The sequence below is a fragment of the Dromaius novaehollandiae genome, chromosome 2, assembly GCF_036370855.1.
Source record: "Dromaius novaehollandiae isolate bDroNov1 chromosome 2, bDroNov1.hap1, whole genome shotgun sequence".
NCBI classification, from domain to species: domain Eukaryota; kingdom Metazoa; phylum Chordata; class Aves; order Casuariiformes; family Dromaiidae; genus Dromaius; species Dromaius novaehollandiae.
Genome location: NC_088099.1, coordinates 119,468,981 through 119,492,921, shown reverse-complemented (window position 1 = coordinate 119,492,921; position 23,941 = coordinate 119,468,981). Strand labels below are relative to the sequence as shown.

The 23,941-nt window shown below is 38.6% G+C and overlaps 1 protein-coding gene across 10 annotated transcripts in view; it reads right to left on the bottom strand.

The window, feature by feature from the left end:
* The window catches only part of RBBP8 (RB binding protein 8, endonuclease), a 44,093-nt gene extending 26,247 nt beyond the window's left edge, over positions 1–17,846 (bottom strand). Inside the window, exons 1-5 of one of the 10 annotated variants that reach the window (XM_064507296.1) lie at positions 17,695–17,841; positions 15,136–15,204; positions 9,987–10,180; positions 8,660–8,883; positions 3,763–3,805 (exon numbers count right to left, since the gene is read on the bottom strand). In XM_064507296.1, coding sequence (XP_064363366.1) covers positions 3,763–3,805; positions 8,660–8,771 — 155 coding nt within the window. In that variant the 5' untranslated portion in view covers positions 8,772–8,883; positions 9,987–10,180; positions 15,136–15,204; positions 17,695–17,841. Of the gene's footprint in view, positions 1–3,762; positions 3,806–8,659; positions 8,884–9,986; positions 10,181–10,447; positions 10,584–11,696; positions 12,114–12,142; positions 12,248–15,135; positions 15,205–17,694 lie in introns of those variants that run through there. The other 9 variants (XM_064507294.1, XM_064507292.1, XM_064507293.1 and 6 more) reach the window with 9 other exon arrangements.
* Positions 17,847–23,941: the final 6,095 nt, after the last annotated feature.

The window sequence follows — 23,941 nt, the reverse complement described above, 5'->3', positions numbered from 1 at the left end:
TATTTGAGGAAGCCATGAAATTGGCTGACAAAAAGCTGCTAAGCACACACATAACATAAATGAAACCATATTTACTAACTTGTTAATACAATTCTTTTACACAGACACACTTTCAAATAAGCTCTATCCCTTTAAGATATGCTATCCAAACACGTTTACATCCTGTGGATATTAAGAGTAATACAGAAAATTAATAACCATTATTCATAAAGTGAATGGGATAGCAAGTTTCTGCAGTGTACTGTCCAGACATATTTTATGAATTCTGAAATTTAAAACTAGAAATGTTATTCTCCTGTTCTACCCTCCAGACCAATATTGTGCCTTTCAACTGCATACACAACATAAAAGATGGTTAAATATAAAAAGCATGAGGAACCATTTAGCAGTTGCACTTTCGGCTTGGGAGGACAAAGTTTAAAGTTGATTAACCAAGTATAGGCAGGCAATGGTAAAACAGAAAAGCCAGAAAAGAGAGGTCTATATTTTTCTGATGTTTATGGGGAAAACCTCATGTTTTCCACAGTTTATGAAACTTAAAAGAAGGCCTAATACATCCAATTTTAAAAACTTTTCTCAAGCCACCTTTAAAAATCATTATTCTATGGCATTAAGTTATTCATAAAAAAAGATATAACATATACTAATACTCCATCCCTTCCATCTAAATCTAGCCAAATGCCGCATTAAGATGTTAAAATGACAGAAGAAAAAAAAAGCTTTTTTTTAAAGGACTCCAAAGCAGCTGATATACCTGATGGACACTTTCGGCTAAGAAGGCACTCTTCATAATGAATGGTCTCTAACCTAGCATTTACAAGTCATTAGCTCCAATGCTGAAGTGGGGTAAAACATAAGGAGCTCATTGTCAGCTGATTATGAAGTCTGAAATATTAAACCTCAGGTATTCAGAAGCATCAAGGAGAACAAGACCTCCAATATTAGGGTACTGCATCTACAATGTGGTGATTGTAGAAAGATTCCAACAAACAACAATTAGACCATTCGGTATGTGTCCAGTCACATAGCTTAATAACTGTTAATATTCATCATCTAGAAAGTGAACTGATCCATACAAGCTTTTTAGAATGTGGAAACAACTCATGACACGCAAGGTTAAGTTAATAACAATAGCAATAGCCCATTTCACCCTTTTAGATTAAAAGTGAAACAAACACATTTGGGGGGGGGGAGGGGATTGCACATACGATATAAAAAGGTGTCAAATTGATTTTTTTCCCCCCAAATTGAGTAAGTGCATCCTGTGATGATAAAACACAGCACCGAATATTTGTTAACTAAAAGCCATCTAATAACCCCAGTAGCACACCCATGCTCAGTAAAGAATTAGATTTCTTGTGGTACTGCATTGTTGATATTAATGTTTAGTAAGCATATCTTATCAGATATTTCATTAAAATTCAAACAGCTTATCAATTGTTCATATCTTTTAAGATTCCAGGAAACACTCTCTTCTCAAAAGCTTTATAAAATCCTTTTGCATTAATATTTCCGACAGACTAAAAATCTGCTGACAGACTAAACAAGCAGTGGGATTCTATTGCCACATCGCTTTTGTATCATTTGTCACCTCTTACACAAACCTAAGCAGCAACTGCAAATTGTCAATACACTGTGCTCCAGCAGTGTTTAGACATCAAACAAGAAGCCGTAAAAAAGTTGACAAACATTGCTGCTGCACAGCAGGTGCACATGTAGGGGAACTGAGAATTAGCGACAAAGGTACTGCTGGGATTGCAGACCCTGCTGTGGATTTGGGGTGAATGCAGGAAATCCTTATGGTTCTGGGATAAGATGGATGTTGTGAAACAGAATAATTAATCCTTCCCTTTCTGTCCTGAACTGTTCCTTCTGCTGTAACAGTTATCCCTCTAGCATCTTTGCTGTAGCCTTCAGTACCCAGGAAGCACAGAGTAAACAGTGACGCATCCACTCAGCAAGCATCAGAGTGACACCGTGCGGACAAAAGTCAAACCCATAGGCAAATGTCTATAGTCTTCACAGCTCAGATCAGCAAGGATGCAGCTAAGGAGTGGGAAAACATGACACTTTGCAGGCTCAAAATGCTACTGTGGATTATCAAATGCCAGCAGGAGGGAGGTTATTTAACTGAAATGAGCATAAAACGGTGAAGTTCAGAGGAGGCTCAAGCACCACAAAGGATGGATAAAATATGAAAAGATACCTAGGGAAGGCAGCAACACAGGCACAACAGTTGAAGGCAATGCCTATGAAAGCTAAATGAAAACAAATAAGAACAAATTTTCTAGAAAGGAGACAGTTATAATTACTGAAGAGCAGTGATAATAAGAAATAAACAGCAAGTGAAGTATGTACTCTAGCACAGTAAAGCACACAAAAAAGCCAATGTATTTTTAAGATGCATTTAGATATTTCATGCTACAGGAAAAGAAAACACTAATTCCAGTAAAGGGACTTTGCTCCTATGGAAAGTCACCTTTGTTTCCCTCCCAACTGTAAATATAAGCACATTGGGGAATTTATAAAAGAAATGCTAGAGCTTGCTGAGTTACTGTTGTACAAAAAAGGCTAAATAATGACGTAATTTTTCTAACCCAGGGGAGGGTTAATTCTTGTTTATACTATGTGAAAAATGTAACAGGGTAATTATTTATGCAGGTGAAAACTAAAAAAATCCAGGAGTGAATGAGGCAGAAGAATGGCTAGACTATGACAAACACATTGTTAATTTTGACAAAGCAAAATCTGAACACAGAAAACTATGCTTGAGAGCATTGTGGTGGCGCCGTAAAACTAAGATTGTCTATCTCTGGCTTCAGATGGCAACACTGGATATGTAAGTATGCAGTATTATTTTCATTATGGTCAGAAGAGTTTAATTTTATTTCTTTAGTATATTTCATACAATCATGTTGCTTTCCAAAATGGAAAATACCTAAGTAATTTATTCTTATTTCTCTTAAAGCACTTGAAAGTGCAACTCATAATGCAGGCCATATGTAATCTTAATAAATTTGTGAAAATTCCTCCTTTCATTTCCTTAAACCTGATGTCAAAATTCAAAATTTCACATTACCATATCGTTTATCATTTTTAACTAAATGACTTTGGTCACCAGGAAGAAAATACAAGCTGATTTAATGCTGTAAATGTAGACTGTGATTCTACTGTACATGACAATCCCATAAAATAGATTTCTTTTTTTCCAAATTGTTTCTAGTGAACAAACTCAGGATTACTAGTAAAAAATGACTTCAGAAGACTTGCATAACATCTTTAAGTGTGAAAACTGACCAAAATTTAGCAAGCTTATTACCAGAACCTTTGTTGACTATCTAAAAGCTGAGATAAAGGCCCAGAAGCTGATATTAAAAAACATCTAGCAAAAGAAATTTTTAAATATTGTCTTGTCACTTACAAATTCTCTTTTACAAATTTGAGCTCAATTTTAAAATGTCTCCCTGATAATTTTTCATATTAGAAATGTCACGCATCTTTGATGGGCATCCTAAAAATATCATAGATAGAAAATCTTACCAGTCATTTGTTCAAGGAAGGCAAGCCTAATGTTCAGGTTACAAACCCTATAAGTTATGTACATCTTTAGACAACTTCAGCTGAATTATTCAGGTGAAGAGAGTTTTATACATGTATGAAGGAAGCATCCATAAAACCTCAAATGATCTTACAGGTATTACAGCTTGTTAATTGCATTCAGAATCTCCTTTAATAGATTAGATCATCAGGATGTGTACTTACAAGCATCTTTCCTTTTTCAGTTTGGATATTTTCAGCTGTAAGCCTGGAAAGAGGAAGAAGATATGTATTAAACAATGTCGACTTAACAAAATTAGTGGAACAATTAACAAACTTTCCTTTTGCCACTGATATCTGCAAGAAAGAACAAAGTCACTAATTTGGAAAAAAAACGGTTCATTCTGGGCTTCTTGGATATGTTCTTGGAAGCAAAGCCAGCCATTAAGAGCCCTGGGAAATGGGGACTCCATAATAAACTAAACACCCACATTTCCACTTAAAACACATCCGGGGGGGGGGGGGGGGGGGGGGGAGGCTTTACTGGGAGTACCAAGCATTAATATATTTTCACTGAATGTATATATACATAATAATTTGTGCTATCTGTGTATACACATAAATGCATAATTCTTTACTTGAAATCTAGCATCCAACCACTGAATTGAAAAGTGTATTATAAGTGTATATGCATAAGGGCAGCTTATTAAAAATAAACAATTTAAGGCTTTAAACTACACAAACCACAACATACTCCAGAGAGAACAACTTCAGTCTGAATGTAAGGTGTCTTGCAAAAGGATTAGTCTCTTGGGGAAAAAAAAGTCTAAACTTACGAAACTAGAGTGTTTTTCAGAAAAATTCTGACAATTTTGAATTTAAACCAAAATACCTACCCAGTACTACACCTTACTACAGAAGATGCAAGGTAAAACAGTAAACAGATTTCTTTCCATTCTCTCCCACTGCCCCTCAAATGGAAACAACCCAATGGGGAAAAATACTTGCTGGAGAAGAGTTTAATTTTCAGGCCACCTAAAAGTAATAGTCAGGCCAGCCAAAGACTCAATGAACCCATGCCACAGACTGCTACAAGATGCCAGTGAGACAATGCAATAAAAATGTACAGAGACTACTTCAAAAATAGCTCTTGGGAAATATAGCAAGATTTCTTTTATCTCTAAGTGTTTAACACCTGTGAGATGTTATGTTCTGTCATGCAGATCAACATAGAAAGAGGGTTTATTTTTTTTTAAGGAGTTGCTATTCATCAAGTCAATTAGGCATCTGCAATTAAAACCCCTATAAAGCATGCTTTAATGCTGCTCCACGCCCATCGGAAGGAATGAAGCTGCACAACAATGCATCTCCTGTATGAACAGGTAGTCTGTTCAGCAAGTCTTTAAGATTGTAACATTGGCAACCTGAGCCACAAAATGAAGAGGCAGTGCTCAAAAGGCCCAGTACTGTGCTACAGGTAACACTATCTCCCCTCTCACCCGAATTCAGGAGGAACCAAACTAGTTACTTAAAGGTTGTCTTTCCCCCTCCCCCCCCCCCCCCCCCTTTAATTCAAAGGACTGCAATGAGAAGGCAGGAATCCAGTTTGTTACATGTATCCAAGAGCACTGAATTACTACATTGGCTGTAATCTCTTTCTTTTGCTTTTCCAGAGAACTGGGAAGCTTCAACCGCACTGATTAAGACAGCTTGGCTTTTTCTTATTTTTAACCAGTATATAAGAATTTTAGGATTTCCTTACATAACACTCTAGTGAGCATACGTATGTATGTAAAACTACACTATGTACATTACTAATCAACTTTCTAATTGATTTCCCCTCTCTCACTATACAGTTCTATGAAATAGACAGCTGCAGACTATAGAAATCTAAATTATCTAAAACTCATAAGAGCTTTAGTAAATTGTCTATATAAAAATAATGGAGACTGTCTTCAAACTGTCATTAGGCAGATTAATATAAATACACAACATTTATAAAACTTGCAACTTCACTAAATTAGGTACACGTAATATTTTGATTAACGGATATGACAATTTCTGTTCTAATAAGTCTTCAGACACAAGAGGTTTACTTTCTTAAAACTGACAGTGCCTGGGAAGGCACTTCATTACTGAAGGTTTCTAGGAACAGGTTGGACAAGCTTCTGTCAGGAATGACATAGATATAATCCTACCTTAAGGGTATAGAGATGGACTAGATGACCTCCTGAGATTCCTTCCAGCCCTGATGCCTATGATTATTTACTTTTCAGTAGTCTCTGGCCATTTCCTTTCCTACAGCAATCTATCAACAGGATCGCTTTCCTCAAATTTTTCTCTACTTCTACAACTATAGTTTTTTTCCCCATTGATATCTCCTGCTCTTCAGAGGTAAAGGAGTAGTTGAAAATAATTTGGCTGTTTCTTGTTCTATTACACAAAACTGTCTCACCACATTTCTACACTGAAATACAACAATTACTTTTAGTATAGAGCTTCAGATGTGAATGTATCCTCAGGAATGACATTGAAAAGATACATATGCACTATTGATTAGATGGTTATTTCAAGCTAGATGCAAGTATTAACACCTGCAGAAACTAGTCATTTTATAAACAATATTATTGAATTTCTTTCTAAGTTGTGTGACTTATAAGTATGCCACACATTCTACAGGTAGGAAATAAAAGCAGAAATAGTTTTAATGACCACTATTTGGAGTTTCTGAGCACTTCTGAATTCCATAAAACTCAGTTGACTTCCACCATGCTCAACATCTTTGGAAACAGCTGTAGGAGTCTTACCCATGGTCACATAATGAATTTGAGAGAAAATGCTAGCTATTTTGTCTGGAGAGAGTCAACTTTAGGAATGTCAATGAATTTCAATATTTTTTACAAATGATCTGTTTAAAACAATAAAAAGCTTTTACTCTCTAATGACAAAGTTGCAAGACTGTGCTTGTTTAGCTAACGTGGTGGAAAAAATATACACTTTACAATATAGTAACATGAAAATTCAATAAAACCCATTTCCAATTTAATGTGTTTGAAATCCTCTATGAATATTTTATAAATATATAAATATTCTAATTTGTATAATATGCCTGATCATTTCACACTCATGTACTGTATATCTGCTTTTCATAAATTTGTAATTAGAATTCCATGTTTGTCACCATGTCCAGTTCATTGTCTACCTCGTGGAAAAAGTCTTTTCTCCAACCACTAGCTTTCCCTTAACACCACCATTTTTAAAATATATTTTTGCTGACATTCAGATTGGAAACTCATGAGTCAATTTTAATTCTTATTTATAGACTTCAGAAACAAGCAAAGTCCAGGCAAGTCTGTGTTTGATGTTTCTAAAATATCTTCCAGTACCATTTTCTATAAGAAGATCCCCACCTTTTGAAAAAATTAACTATCCTTCAGGCATGTCTTTGATGTTATCATGGAAGACCTAATTTTACCTAACACAGTGCGGGACATACTGACAAAGGGCTAGGCATGAAAAAGTCTGCCTAGTGGCAAAATTATCTGGCCCCACCCAACATGCATTCTAAAGAACATCTTCATATGCATAAAGAAAACCAAAACATTAGAATCACATGCTGCATATCTCCCAAAAAACTAGAGAAGGGGTCACTTAACATCATCCTCCATATTAGAGCTTTTTGTTTTTCAAGTTTTTGCTGTTCAGACATGCCATAGATTGCCAGATCCCATTCTGTCAGTACTTCTGCGTTTATCTGCAGTTGACATCACACCCACTCTGGAATGAACCATAAGGAATTAAAGAGGAAAAAAATAAAAAGCCATAAAAATAAGCAGTAAATTTGAGGGTTTTTTGGAACACAATATAAAATTATATTTCATAGGACATAACTATTTTTTAACAAAATGCTATTACCTGGTACATCTTTCCTTTCAGCTGCCAAACTGATGAAAGTTTTCTAACACTTGCACAAAATGTCAAGGCCCAGTGCTGCAGTGCTGAATCAAGCCTTCTACGACTTCCAGTGGGAAGTATGAAACATCTACACATTATAAAATTTCAAAACCTGGGAGGGACTGTTAAGAAATGAGGCTATAACTAGACCTAAATGAACAGACCTGGACCTGTCTTGAGGCTGCTGAAAATGACCAAGGCCACTGGAACAGTCTGACTATGAAGATGCATTTGTATGACTAAAGCCCTTAATTCACAAGAGTTCACCAGCTTTTATTCCAGCATAACATAGATACTATTTCATGCATAAAGTGTGCTTTGTGAAGTTTCAAATATATTCTAATTCCATGCAAAAGCATAGGTGATCTGACTTACCCTTGCAAGACCAAATCTTAATTTCAGACCATGTATTTTTAGCAAAATATTTTTATGAATGCTATTTATGAAACAATGTTGTAATAAGAATATAAATACATAATGCAATAATTCGTCTTTAGTTTGAATGTTATTAATCTCCTATGCTAGTGTAAAATGGAAAGATAGTAACAGTCAAACAATAGTAAAACCGGTATCACACAGATCATGAAATACAATACAAGAGGTGCTTGTTCTTTTGTATAAAGTTTGTTGAGAAAATGTAGAACACTGAAAAAAAAAAAAATCAAATAATTATTTTTCTCTTTGGTAATCTTAATCTGCAACAAGGTGTGATATGCACTGTAATTAAGCACAAGTTAGGGGAAAAAATGCAGATGTTTGTCAAGGCCACAGTTTTAATATATCTGAAGTGACTAAACCCAAAAGAAATAAAAAAGAGAAAAAAAATAGGTTGGAAAACTTCATTCTGAAACTTTGAACCATAATCCTTTAATAACAATGTAACCTTCAAACATTTTCTAAGCAAAAATAAATGGCATCTAACATTGTGTTATTTCGCTTCATTGACCTAGCAAATCATTTATACTTTTTCATAGTTTAAATCCAATTCTGCTAAGCCAAGCTTAGGTTGTAAACCTCTAAGAGACTTTTTGTAATCATCCAATCCAACTTCCTGTATACCATAAAACATTAAAAATCTATTTAGTTCTGTACAGATGGAGTGGTACACTGGTTCAAAGTTTCTCTATAGTAACGATTACCCTCTTGTGAGCCCAGATTTTAACAATACCTTGCACTTCCTTATCGTGACATTCTTTCAGTTTGGACCACAGTTCCTTGAAGAAATCTCCAGTAGATTCTGCAGAACTAGGGCTCCCACAGCTTCCTCCAGATGCATTCATCTTGCTTTTTCTGCTCCCAACTTCTTTCACTTAGCTACAAAGCAGGCTCACTCTCTCACTTTAAGTTTTAAATTACATAGTTATGAAGCTGTTTCAGAAGACAGGTGTATGCCTGTAATGACAGATCGACAACACTTATGTTTGCACTTATCAGAGTATAACTTGCAGCCATGGATGAAATACAAAGCTCACTGTCTATCCTTGTCAGGTTGCGCTTATTTACTGACAGTCACCCTGAAAGTGTGGGAGATGCTAAGTACTTCGCTACAAGCAATTATAAAATAACAGAAATTTGGGGTTTTTTCCACCTTGAACAGCTACCAACTTAAAACTAATTACAATTTTTAGGAATCTTCATTTTTTGCCCCGTGTAAAGCTATTTTTCAACAGAATTCCAGCTTGCCAAAAGTGTCTCAGGCTTCCAAAATTTTGCTATCAGCAAATACTGTTTCACCAAGCTTTTAACATGCATTTGCGTACATACATTCTTTACATAAACATAGATTCAAGTTAGCCCCTTCTGCAAAGAAAAGTTCAAATCTCCCTTGGAAGTTTTCTTAATTCTACATTGAAACTGTTCACACTCCCTGATGAAAAAGAAATAGGAGATTAATCTCAAAATTTATAAATCCCCCCAAAACATGAATATTTTAGGAGAACTATCTCTCTTAAAAGCCAGACTGCCTACACGCTCTGATAGAACAATCTCACCCGTAATTTTTTCTTTCTTTTGAAGGGTTCCTTAGCACAGATGATACCCTCAGGTAAACTGCAGGGCAAACATGGTACTCAGATGTGAGTATGAGCCAAAGATAAGATTCAATTCTAATTGCTGCAGTGGGTGTCCAGCATTAAAATACTCATGTAATCACTCTATCCTTCAGCCCTCTGTGTGTGAAACTGCAGATTATAATTTTTCCCCTGTTCTTTATGCCATCAATTTTAAACAAACATTTCTGAACAGGCGCAGGGTATAATTACCAGATGCACATTGCAACATGTATTACTTTGTAATATAAATTACAATAAGAAAAAAGAATAATCTGAAGTACATTGTGTTAGTCCTAAAGTAACATTCTGACCACGCACACCACAGACTATTTCTGTATAGAGAAATAAAAGTAGCAACTGGCTCTCAAATTCTTGAGATAAAAGTTATAGTTGCACTTCAGACCCAACAAGGCTTATAATTAGTCAAGAAGCTGCATTTCCTACCTTAAAAGTCTTCAAGCAACTTAAAAGATCTGAACTGCAGCTACAGGTTTAGCTGATCTCCCAGACTCATCATGACAAAACGTTTAGTCCACTGGCTAGCGACCTAGTCTAAGTCCTGGAGGCCTTGGGTCGTGTCTCTGCTCTTATATCTTTGTGCACAGTCTTAGGTAAGTCTTTTCTCTCAGTTTGCCCTCCTTTAAAATAAAATAACAGAACAGACAGAACAAACAGTTATTCTTGATGACACAGGGATATTGGAAGCATTTTTTTTCCCGATAGTGTAAAGACACTCAAATACTACAGTAACGGGAGTTATGAAAGAGTCCTCGGTAAGCATAAGGTAGCTCCCAATTTGCTTTAAGCTGCTCTCTCCAGAAAACTCAGTGCCCATTTCAGGACCTCGTTTCAAGTTAGCCAGTGTTCTTATACTGAGACAAATCTTTAATAGAAAATAAAATTACCTTTTTGAATGAGCAATGCCTACAAGTCACCAACTGAAGCTGAATGATAGTCTCCTTGCATCTTCACAGCTGAAATGCTTCATTTTGTGTAGTCACATTAAGTCATCTTACAACGCTTCTTTGTGGAACACATTGCCTAGTGACATTAGGAATGTCTTTTAAACACTTGTTTTTCTACCTTCAACCACAAATACCTAAGAAACCATCTTCTTCCTCTGTCAAGTGCTAAGACAGTGAAATCAGCAGACTTGCTCTTGCTTATCTTAGATTTGAATCTTTTGAATGAGTCATTTTCAAGAAAAGGGCATCTGACTAAAATTGTTTCTGTTTCCCATGGCCAAGCTTGTCTGCAGTGTTTTTGTTTTTCCCCCAGAGATGGTTATAAGGAAAAAAAAATACAAAACCCGCAATATTTGCTGAGTTACTGCAAGTGATTAATATGTCAACTGAATACGAACAAAACAGAGCAATGGGTTGCCTCAGACTTCCTCTGCTTCAAGATCCCAAATGGTACATTGCTGTCTACAGGTGCTCGACAAGTCTTCAAACAGACTGCCCCCGAACAAGTGTTTGAAGAGACCTTTTGGCAGGTCTCAGCGGTTGCATAAGAGCAAAAGGCATTCACTGATGTCAGTCTTAGCTTACTTTCTGGTCCTAAGAAAGGACTTTCCAGTCCTTGGGGGGGGGGGGGGGGGGAAAGGGGGAAAAAAGCCTGAGCTGCAGGTAGGTGCTGAAGAGAATTAGAAGCTGTTTGCACCTGGAAGGGGGCATGCCAGCCTCTCTCGAAACGGCCTGCTGCAGGCAGTTAGCCCAGTGGCTCTCCCCAATGGGGCCGTGTGCCTGCTGTACTGACTGCCCCTTTCACGCAACAAGTTAAACATCTCTGTTTTCCTTTTCTTCCAGCCACCGACTATTTCTGGCATTGCAAGGCTTTGCACAGCTTCATGAACGACTGCCTTCTTACACACGCCTTCATCAGCAATAGCAGTTAACGCTGATAAAGCACTGTAACTGGTTATCTGCACTTATACTTCACTGACATGAGCACAATCGCCTCTCTGACTCTCAAGAGCACAAACACTATTTCCCGAAAGCTTCCTGAACCCCTGACCCCTGACCGAAACGTCTGAACAACAGACCATTAAGACTGCTACTAAGAAGTCCAACTGCTCCTGCAAGCTGAACTCTCCAGCACCTCCCAGCAGTGATTTTTCCCCCCCTCTGCATAAACATTTTACAGGAAACTCACTCGTAAGACATGACAGACGCCCGACAGCCTGCCAAGCCCAGCGCAGAGGCGTCGGACGGGGCAAGCACCCATGTCTCAGCCGCCTCAGCTCCAAGCCAGGCTGCTCTGCGCTCAGTAGCTGCAAGAGCAGGACAGGACGGGCACGTCCCACTCCTCCACTTCTCCCCCGCGGCCGGAGCCAGCTTTCGGCGTAGCGGCGGAGAGGGCTCAGGGGCCGCCCCTCCGCTCCGGGCCCCCGGTGCCAAGAAAGGCGGCGGGGGGAGCCCCTCCGTGGCGCCCCAGCCCGGCAACCGAGCCGCCCCGAGACGGGCGGCAGGGGCGAGCGCGGCCCGCCGCCCCCGGCGGAGGCTCGAGGGTCCTCGCGGCAGGGGAGGAAGCGGGCGGCGGCTACGCGCGCGGCCGTTACCAGGCGGCGGAGGCGGGTAGGGGAGGGCGCACACCGTTACCTGGTTGGCTCCCAGCAGCTCCGCGCGAAACGGCGGGAAAAGGGAAAGCGGGGCAGAGCGCCTTCCCTGGCGGGGGGTGGGGTGGGGCGGGGCGGGGCTCAGCGGAGCTCTCGCGAGGATTCCGCCCCAGCTCTCGCGAGAGCAGGCGCTAACGCGGGCTGGCGGCACGGGCCAGGCGGCTGCGGGTCATGCCCGGCCGTTTGGGCGCCGCTCCGGCAGGCTGCGGTGCGCCACAGCTCGCACACGTTCAATACCCATGGAGCCAAACACCCTCCTCCTTCTCCACCCTCTCCTCCTCAGCCGGGCCTGGCATTTTGGCTTTCCGCGGCCAGAGAAGAAGAGAGCGCGGCCTGATGAAAGCCGAGGGGACGAGCCGGGCCTGGCATTTTGGCTTTCCGCGGCCAGAGAAGAAGAGAGCGCGGCCTGATGAAAGCCGAGGGGACGAGCCGGGCCTCGGCGTGTGCCGCAGTGAAGTGCGGCAGGCACGGAACATTCTGGAAAGGCAAGGGTACGTGTGAGGGCCTGCATTATGAGGAATGGTGCCCACATAAGAAGAGCCTGCCCGATAGAAAAATTGGTCTTGTTGGTTCAGATATAAGGAGGATCTTTAGAATATAGCCACTCTGGCAGAGGTAGCCTTGCTAGTGTTCAGGCTGTGCTGCAAAAGCTACCTTTTTCCTCAGGATTTGTGGTCTGCTGAATGCTGGGGTTTACGCCACGGAAGTTAAGATGTGTTTGGATTGCTTTTCATCCCCTTCCTGATCTTACTAGATTCAGTAAGTTTGCCATTTTAGCATATAGCAGAACTGCCTAGAGCACGCTTTAATGTTTTGTGTGAGTATAAAAGCCTGTAGGCTCATATAACTAGTAAGGACAAAGTGGCATAAGTTGGCTGAAGTCAGCTGATCTGTCTGATATATCCATTTTTGAGAATTTTACCAATGTAATTTTTTTGCCCAAATTATGGATCACCATTCATTCTTTGGGATCAATCCTGCCATCTGCTGTGATGTAAACCTTTTGATTTTTACTCTGTATTTTTACTTAATTACAAAATAGAAACAAAACACAGCTTTTTACTAATATTATTCTGCCTTCAGACAATTCCACTGTACTGTTTCAGTATATGTAGATATATTTGCAGATACAGCTTAGTGGGGTGGTTAGAGGTCACAGTAGCGATCTGCTTGTAAAGGCCAGTCCTGCAAACATAAACTTTCTTAACTACATTAATAGCAATATAAATAAAGTTAGGTGTGCAAGTATTTATTTTACTAGTTAGTAGCTGTTTCATCTTGTTAGGTTAGTAGATCACAAACTTGAAGTCTAGGATCTCAAGAAAGTGTCATAAATATGGAGCTATAGCGTAAATAAAAACATGTAAAATATTATTTTAGTATTTCTGAAATAAAGCATTTTGAAATACTCAGACTGGAGTCCAAGATGACTCATCATTAAGCAAACTTTAAATCTGTTGTTCAGCCTTGTTGCAAATAATCTCAGTTTCCAATTAATTGTATACCTTGATCTTTAGTGTTTTGAAAAATTTTGTAGTTAACTTTTTTCCTCATTCCTCACTATTGTTTAATCAATTATTTTTCTACTAAAACAAATCCAGTGTTCAACAGCTCAGCAGCAGATTATTTCCATCATAGACTGGCCCATTTTCACATCAGTACATGTGCAAAAGAGCTAAAATTTACTACATCTTATGGAAGAAACTGCCCTAATAGGTTACAGTAGACATACCAATATTCTTAAACAGTGACTGCAAGCACTGTCTTGTTCCCTGTTTTTTTATTCTACTTTTCAATTTCCTATAATCTAAAAGTTAGTGATGTACAAAAGTAATCATTTCCTCAGACTGAAGATAAACAGATGTCTTTAAATATATACACAGACCAGATAAGTAGCAGTATAATTACCTTCTTGCTGGTTGGTCAGTCATTCTATGATGAACTGGACCCTTCTTTTTATTTCTAGGAAACACTCTAGAAAATAATTGTGTCTTCTTTCCAAATAATCTGCATGGACATAATTCTCCTATGTCAAACTTTACAGCAGTATAACTCCATTGACTTCTGCAGTGTTATCCTAATTTACTCAGCAATAAGTGAATGCAAAATAAGACCAAAAGTTGAACTTTATCTCCCTTCCAGATTTACTTGATTTTATGCAGAAAAATGTGTTCCATAATCACATACTTGACCACAAATTACTGAATAGATCCCTGGCTCATTAAATGTGCTAACAAACTACTGCAGAGTCTGATATTCCACATTCATCTATATCGGATGTTAAGCTGACTAGTCTAACTGGAACTGCATTTCATTCATCTCGTAAGGGTAAACACCCACACCTAGACAATAAAACTGTGGGAAAAAAAAGACTTTGCCATTGTAGCACTTGAGCAGATACAAAAGTTCCTGTGGAATCATGGCTGGTGTCCAGATTTCAAAGTAACCCTTAATATGGCACATTAAACTAGATAGCAGAATACCTGTCTATGAACAACTCTGAAACAGAAAAGGGAATCTGATTTAATCCCAGCCCATTTTAGACCTTAATGCCTAAAATGTTTAGCCTTACTAATAGTATATGAAGCTGTTGATTGTCAATTATAATTTAATGGTGACATCTTCCTTCTTGGTGACTGGACTATTTACCAGCAAATCGACTACTGATTGAATTTCTTTTGTAAGAGTACTGCAGTGTTGCAGAGATATAATAAAAAACCCCTTTTAGCACAGAGGATGCATTAGTGTTTCTAACCAGTCAGATAACAGTAAGAGGCCTAGCCCACTGAATATGCATACAAAGTAGCTTTAAAAGAGAATAGTAGATAGCTGGATTTTTTTTGCTTCTGTTACCTTAAATTTAGATGTGAAGATTAAAACCATCTTTGAATGACAATTATCATTGAACATACACAGTGATAAATAAATTGCTTTTTTGTGTATATATATGTAATAATGAAACCCATATTTACTCACGTAATATATAGCAGACTGCACATATACATACATGACCAGTGTGCTTGCAACCTCCCTGACATGTTGGATCTGCATTGAAAAATAAATATGTCGCTTAATCTCTGAGAGGCATGTTCATTTCATGAACTTCATGTTGTAGCTGCCAGTAAGGGCCTCAAATGAGCCCAGCTTCGTATCCAGTGAGCGAGAACATGCAACTCAGTTCAGCAGCTACCTTCATGGGATTTGAACCCGGAGAGTAGGAAGTGGCAGCCCTCTGAATGGTACGATTTCTTACAACTGGGAGAGCACACAGAGCCCACGATCTGTCTGGCACTGATAGCATTTGCTTTTTCTGGAAGAGTAGCTACTCCATCACCCCCACTAGTTGAATTTGAATCTTCTCAAGCAGCTTGCATAGCAACTTTTGAAATCAAGTCAAGGGCAAATTCCCTGGTGCCAATAATGTTGTTCACTTTAAGGAACCCTTTTCTTCGAAGTGCTTACACTGCTCCGCATCTGTAAGTCTGAAGCAGCCAGGGTTTGTTCAGCTGGAACTCTGAGGTGCTTTAGAGAGCCTTGATGGAGAAAAAAAAGCAGCCTGAGGGGGCTCTTTTAGGACTCCAGTGTAGTGTTCCTGGTCCTCAAACTCAAAGGAGCAGCACATATATGTGTTAGCTGCAGACTGAAATGGTTTGCTCTTACTGATGTTAGTCAGGTTGATATGAATCGTCTGAGTAGTTATGCATATTTATATTAGCCTTGGGAGGCTATTTCAGGCTTGGAAGGCTGGAGTAAAAGTTTGCAGATCTGTGTATCATGCCACCTACTTTTTACTGTAGTGAAAGACAAGAATTTAGGACAGGAGAACCAGCAAAACAGAAACAGTAGATGGGAAATAGTGTTTTACTTATCTTTTGGGGAGGTAAATCCCTAAACAATGGCCTCTGCCCCAAAGAAAAAGCAGCCAAGCAAGAACCAAGCAAGAAAATGAAAACATAAATTGCTGAGGGAGAGGGTGGCAAGCAGTATTTGGAAAACTCATATATTTCATATGTTCTAATTCTATAGCTTCAGAAAACAGAGCTCTCTTGGAGCATTTTATGGTCTCTGCAGAGTGTCCCTGGTCAAACCATACAGATCAGCCACTTACTTATATTTTTTTCTTCTGAAAATGGTGTATTCTTTAGTCTAAGCAAGTTTTAAAACCATATTTGACAGTGAAATCAACAGAGATGCTAAAAATTAAATGTTTTTTCCTGATGCATATTTTTAGCCATATTTGAGAGTGCAAAACTTTCCCTGTGTTGTTTTCCGTTCTCCCACACTTTGAAGAACAATTTTAACAGATAAAGTGCAGCCGGTGAGAAAGTCATTTCAGTCTCTCATTCATTTTTTAAGCTGCTCAGGAGGCCTTTTTATTTGCACTCTACAAGAGAATAATAATGTTCATTTTTGCATCAACCTGGAAATAGCAGGCAGTAAACACCTCCATAATTGAAGCTTCCTGTTGTGTGACTTTCATAAATTCTTACATAATCCTACATAGATCTTCATGTATCTAATGGTTTATGTCCACTGGGGTAGGATTTTTTTTTACATCATAAAGGAGAACCGTAATTGTTTCACTTAAAGATAGACTAAAATAAGATTTCCAGAGAGATGGAAGTGGCTATATGATTTTTCCTGAATGAAGTTACACAGATGGTGAGAAGATACAGATTTACTTCAGTTAAAGAGTTATTTTGTCCTAACAGGCATGACAAAACCTGTCTTCATTCCTTTCTATTCAGCTCAGCAAGTACTTCTGTTCTTCAGTAGTTAATCAGTTACTAGATTCCACAGCTTTTGTTTTTGCACTGTTTAATAGTTCTTTTTTTGACACTGTACCTGTGAATGGATTCAGTTGCAGATACAGATAAAAATTTCAGGGCTGCCTGCTGTCCTGCTGTTTTTGATTAGGACTGTTTTTTATTATAATTGCTACCTACCACCATTACTCATTACATTCTAAACAGGTACATTTCTAACAAATATATAGAAAGAAAGCAGTAAGAATGACAAGTACATTTCCCATCTTACCATTTAGTCAATTTTGAAAATGTAAATCTAGGTTAATTAACCCACTCCATAAAACTGAACAATTAAAAAAAAAAAAAGTTGGCCCAGCAAGTATTAGTAACCATACATCTTACTGCTGTGGCACTGTGGTTTGTCACAACAATGCTATTATGAGACAGGGATTATAAAAACACTATAAAAGAGAAGACCAAGAAGGATAAGTTAACTGACCAGCTCAAAATACTAAGTCATTGGCAGTGGAGTTTCTGTCTTGCACTCCTGTGCTTAGTTCATTAAACTCTCTCTCTGGTAAATATTCTTGAAGACAGAGCAAATGATGTTGAGCTGCACACAGAAGGGTCAAAAAGCTGCAGTCACAAAAATGTCAACAAGTGCCATAGAGGCTGGCAGTACCCAGACACATTAAGGAGATAACCATTCTACCATTTCAAGCATAAGGTAAATTTTTTGCTTTAGTTTATCTTAAATTAATTTTAAAGAAAGACTTTCAAAACTCACCCTTCTGTTTGAATTGTCAAAAGTTCTGTTCTTGATCGGGGTGATAAATATTTACTATTGACTTCCCCTGCAGCTATAAACCTGAAGTGTAAGTAAGATGAGGAAGCCACTGTGGACCACACTAGAGAGTGCCGAGAGGAGATCTGCTGCACCTAAGATATATACAATGTGCAATGGATAACCTAATATGCCTTTCATTTAACTGGCTGGGCAGGTTTCTGCATTCTGGAGAGCATGGAATCATACCAGAATTTGTTGGCATAACAGGCCCGTCAGACCGGTTCTCCGGGCGCCCAGGAACCTGCCCAACCAGTCTGCATCAAAGGCGGGCCCAACATGCTGCAGCTCAGCTCAGCTCAGGGAGGCTTCATACATGGTGAATTATTCACGCCTCTGTCAACTCCCAACATACTACTCAGATAGAATGATGTAGCCTCCAGCAAAATAATTTACCAAGGGGTGAAGGAGTGATATATCTTTGTTAAGTATAGCAAGATGTTATTGTTATAAATTTTCTTTCATTTTATATGCAGATGCACTGGGCTAGAGGTCTTGCCCAGCACAAATGCAGAGGGAAATGGGAACAAAAAGGTCTTTTTTTATACATCACTAACCATACAGACTTCTTCAACTAGACTAGACTTAAACTAGACTTAAACTAGACTTCTTAATAACCCCAAATTTTTAGTGCGATCAGCTAAGAGGAAAAAAAAAGTTAAGCTCCAGTCCTGCTGTAAGTGTGAAAGAATACCCTATGCTAGGATTCAGCATAGCTTTGTTATATGTGGGGAGACTCTGAGTCAGTGTAATTTTGCCGTGTATTGCCACACACAATATTTGAAGGTGAAACAGGTCAGAGAATATGGAGTGTATGGGACATGCTTCCATAACCATGAACTACTTGTGAAGTAGCTCTCTCCTCCTATGAAGGGTACAGCAGCTGCCCTAATACAATAGCACATGGGTTGCAGCAGCAGCTGTGCTGCTTCTTATTCATGACTGGGGAGCAAGAATACTTGCACATCGGTGTTGCGTATAGCATATTTATTTAAGCTGTAGGCAGAGATCAGGATGTCTGCCCCAAGAGAATCCTGCATCTGTGTAAACTTACTACTTTCTTTCAAATACTGTAGTTTTCAGGTCTCATGCTGTGATTCTTAGAGTTGCTGACTAAAATCAGTAGGAACTGCAGATGTTTACCACTTTTGGAAATGTGATCATAGGTACATAAAATTAACCTGCTAAACCTATGCTTAGGTTCCTTTAGCTTTTATTTAGCCACCTAAATTTAAACACTCAGGCTTGGAAAAGATTGGCTCCGTTTAGTGTTGTCTAAGACTGACTAACTTTAGAAACTTGTGTTTGTTCCTTAAGCAGTCCCACTGTGGTATCATTTATCCTTCTTTTGATCTTCATTTCTTATTTATTCGTTTTAGTAATAGCCACTAGATGACTAGTGGTCAGAACAGGAACTTACCATCAACTTCAGCCAGCCTTGTGCAACATAGTGAGCAGTTTTTCGCCATTGACAAAAATAACTAACAAATGCCGATATTTGCATATGCTGTATTCAGACTATTTTACCCCAGGAAAGTAACATTTCTTATGAGATTACATTTTATGACGGCCTTTAATGGAAGGCTTAATTCTGAAGATGGCAACTGGATTACTAACTGAGCTGAAATGACAGATGTATGCTGTTTGTGCTTGCACGTACACCACCTTAGGCTATGATTTCATACACCTAAGCAGGGTTGGGCTTGGTCAGTACTTGGATAAGAGATTTACAAGAAAGTCCGTTGCAGGAAGTGGTTTTTATGATTCAGTATGCTATACCAAATAATTGGGCATCAAAGCCAGATGTATTGGAGACATTGGACTCTGGACATGTCATACCTTCGGTGTCCTAAAATGGGTTCTTTTAAAGACTCCAAAGCCCTTTCCATAAGCAATACGTTTCAAACTGTAAATCCTTGTCCAATGTGAATATGGTTTGTCTGGAAACACTGCCTTCAATTTGTTTTTGAGTGTTGCATAATTGGATGAATTGTCTAGCTCATTAACATAGGTAAATAACAAACCAAAACAGGTGATAAATGACATACAACGTGGAAAAGGTGCTGCTTGCATAGCAGACTGAAGAAGGGCTGGCGTGCTTGGAAGCTTGTCTGTTCTTCCCAGCTATGTCAGCTGGTCTCATAAAAGATACTGTCTTTCAGATTTTGCCTCTTGTATCCTGAGCTTATCATGGCAACATGAAGACTGAGGAGAGAACATTTTGACAATTTTTAAATGGATAGAATAAATGCCAGCTTTTTTGATGCCCTCTCTCTGGATTAAACCTGGAGCCATGTAGTGAATCTAATAGTTGGCCTTTAAAACACCCCGGACTTGCTATTTAGCTGCTTTCTGGAATCTGAGGAGTGTGGGGACAAGAGATCTGTACTGTATCTTCCTTTGATTTGGTAGCTTAAAAGAGATTTTTAACACCTTTCCCCCACTCCAGCCTCTTGCTCCCCTAAAGCAAAACCACCAGGTACACACATTACACAGTCAGTACAGACTTCTCATATAAGGTTGCTGGCAGGGTTGAGGTCTTAAATTAGGCTTTTACATTCACTTCCACAAGTTACAGAGGTTTAATTTTTCAGAAGTACAAGAGCAAAGGTGTAGGAGAACAAGGCCATTGTATGTATCAGTGCACTGTTGGACAAACATCACGTTTTTCTGTTATTCTCAGCCTTGTAATTCATGACAGTTCTAAAAATACATATACCACAGAAATGAATATTATAGTGTCAGACTTGATCAGAGTTCTCTGTGACAGAGATTATTTTTCCTTCTAAGGCAGGCAATATGAATATTTGAAGTACAGAAATCCAAATCCTCTCTTATTTCAGGTATAATTTGCAATAAGGAGATACTATAGGTAAATGCTCTTTCAAATTAAACCTATTATTAAATGCCTTTCCAATTGAAAATAAAATAAATTATAAATTGTTTATCATCTTCAGCTTCAGTTAATAAAAGTCACATAATTCCTCTCTAAACTCTTACAATTTGTACAATATTCACATAAAACCTTCTTGAGGGGAAGAAACTCAGAGATGTGCAATTCTGAAAAGTAAGACAATCTAAATGGTGCAGGCTTTGACTTGTTCTTATAGTAAAGGTATGCACAAACATTCATGTCTACAAGTATTCATTACAGAGAGTTTACAACATACCTCCCTGTAGCTATCAAAAGCTGCTCAGTACTTTCACAAACAAATTCAGATAACACATATGCCCCCACACCCCTATCAGAGTTAGGTAATATCTCTCTCCTCTTGACTGGTTGTATAGCAGTGTTGGTTCATAAAGAACAGTGAGAGTGCTGGTTCATAAAGAACAACTTGAAAAAATAGGCCAAGTCCCACCTTGGGTAGAGAAGAAAGGTGGTACTTCATCTCTCACCTAGAGGCTAGCTAGAGAAAGATGCCTCGAGGTGAGCCACAGGATGCAAATTAAAGCATTTTTTGGTGCTTTTCTGTACAAGAACAGCTTTACAATTTGTTGCTACTAATTTGCTACTGATGACAGTTTCTCAAGTTTTACCTAAGCTGAGACTGCAAGGCTGGGCATTGGCAGAGTATCAAAAAAGAAATACAACAAGAGGACTATCACTATTCTCAATACAAGAGTAAACTTGATATAAAAACATGGCTATTTTGCTCTGAAAGGAAAAAGCCTTAAAATGCTTTTTTCCTGGTTGTCAGTCAGCCTCTTTCTCCTCTAGCAGTTGGTGCAGATCAGTCATTCAGGAAAGGAAATCAGTTTTGTGAACTTTTGGGTGTATAGAGGTCTCCCTATGGACTATTGTGCTACAGGAATGTTGTGAGGGAATTGTTGTGAGAGAAGAATTAATTCCTAGGAAATTCCAGCATTCCTTTCAGCTCTCAGAGAGGAGGAGGGAAAAAAAGGAAATACAATAAGAAAGTAGCAGAAGCTCCTCAAACCATTAGACTGGAATTGTTATTCTGGAATGTGATTGCATAAGTAGCTAGAACCTCCAATTTTGTGTAATTTAAAGAAGAGGTCCTTAAAAACAGGATTTTGCAGCAATCTCTGTATAAGAGTGTTCAGTTAGTACTTAGTGCAAAACAGGCTGCCACAGACTGAACTATCAGCACCCCTTGTAATTGGATTTTCTTCTTGTCTATCATCTGTATTTGACCAGGTCTGAATTAGTATTATACAGCATTCCAGCTAATCCTCCTATAGATATTTAGAAACACTTTGCCTTTTTTTGTGGAGATTAATCTTTACAGGAAAGTGAATATTTGTTATCAAAATGATAAATCAGGAGCCAGAACTGATATCTCTATATTTTTTTCAGTCTGATTAATAAATACTTTTATACTATTTACCTGCTTTTTCAGATGGCACTATATTAAGAAACATGCCTCCTGTATGTCCCCTATAACAGGGACCTCACAGTTAGCTTTCCCCATGCTGAAATGGGATATTTGATTTCTCCATTTTGTTTTCTATCTCTTCACTTTTTCTAAACATGAGAACTATTTTGCTGTCTCACGCTGATGTAGCTTCTACTTACAGCCTCTTCTGCAGTCCTTTGTCAGAGACTTTAGAAAGTCCATTTAAATTATCAGTTCCCATTTGTTGGCTGTTTTGCTGGCATACCAAATAGTTTTAATAAGGAGCTACAGTTTTCCATTGCAGGAACCTTGCTTAAATGCCCTCAGCGTATTAGGTTTCTCTCTGTGTTTTGTGTTGCTAAATTTAATTACAGTTTAAATCAAGTTGTTACTGAGAAAAGACTAACTAAAATTTCTCAGGATTACTCATTAGTTTTCTTTTTTAAGAAGAATATATATTTGTTGCTCTCTTGTTCTTTGAGTATTAGTGAGAAATATTTGATATTAGTGAGAAAATGTCTTTTTGGTTTGGAACTTGATACTAGTGAGAAAATATCTTTTTGTTAGAAACTTGAAATGCCACTTTGTTATTAAGCTTCTTCAGAATTCAGAACATCAAGAGAAACCCAACCATCCTTGTGCTCTGTTACTTCAGTTCAGCAGTTTCTTCCAGCATTTTCTCTTCTAATACCTAAAGCGTTGTCAATCTCTCATGTTTCTTGTACCTAGAAACGGTACGTCTGGAAGAGTATACAGAAAATACTAGATGAAAGTAAATGTAGATTCAAACTTTAAAAAAGAAAAACAGACCTTTGTAATTAATATCTTTCAGGTAAAAAGCTGAACTTGCTGAAGTTAGAAGGAGCTTTGGTAACAACTTTTACCGAAGCCAGGTTTTTAATCCTCTTACGCTACTTTTCTTGTATAGTAAAATAATCAAACAAGTTTTGGAAAAATGACCTTTCCAGAATATGCTTATGGCCTAAGCTTTTAAAGGAGCTACTTGCTCTTTGAGGCAATGGGAAAGATAAACTTCAGCAGCTGTTTCCCTGTGGTGTTGGCCAGGAGGCAGGACACAGGGTCATGCTGTGTGGTAACCCCAGAATTCCTCCCAGGCCTTACATGACCAAAGCAGCAAAGCAGGACACAAACCCAGCAAGTCTCCAGTCTTGACGTGCCACCTGGGACTTCAGCCATAGGTTTTCTTGTATCAGAGCAGCGCATTGTCCAGCAGATCACTAACCAGCTGTAACCCAGTGACCATCTGGTGAATTTGATTCTGTGGGAGGGGGTGGCAGCACCCTGCCTGTTGCAATATTGCCTGTTACAATAAGAAGGAAAGCATGATGGTTAGCAAAGCCTTATGCTCACATAAGTGCATTTGGGAGCAGACTCCCCAGATGCATTGTAGGGTTTTTCCATCATACCTCTTGCCTGTCAGGTAACACCATGTGTCACCCGTGTCCTTTGACTTCAGATGGGTTGAGGTACTGTGTTGCGTGTCAGAAGAATCATGAGAACATTTCATCAAGTACTTGATCGTATTCAGTTCTTTTGGTTCCTTAATGACTGTTCTTCTAAGGCTAAATGACCATAATTTTTCAAGGGCTTCTAACATATATGTAGAATAAATAGAATGAGAACAGTCTTGCTTCATCAGTCTATCTCCAAAGCAGCTAATCTGCTTTTTAATCCATTTTTGCAAGATACAAGGTATTTAAATTACAAGGTGCTATGAGAAGGGATGCTTAATCTGAAGTTAACCACTGTTGTTTCAAATGTATGTCGCTCAGAACAAACCAGTAGCCCATAGAAAGCCTGAGGAAGCT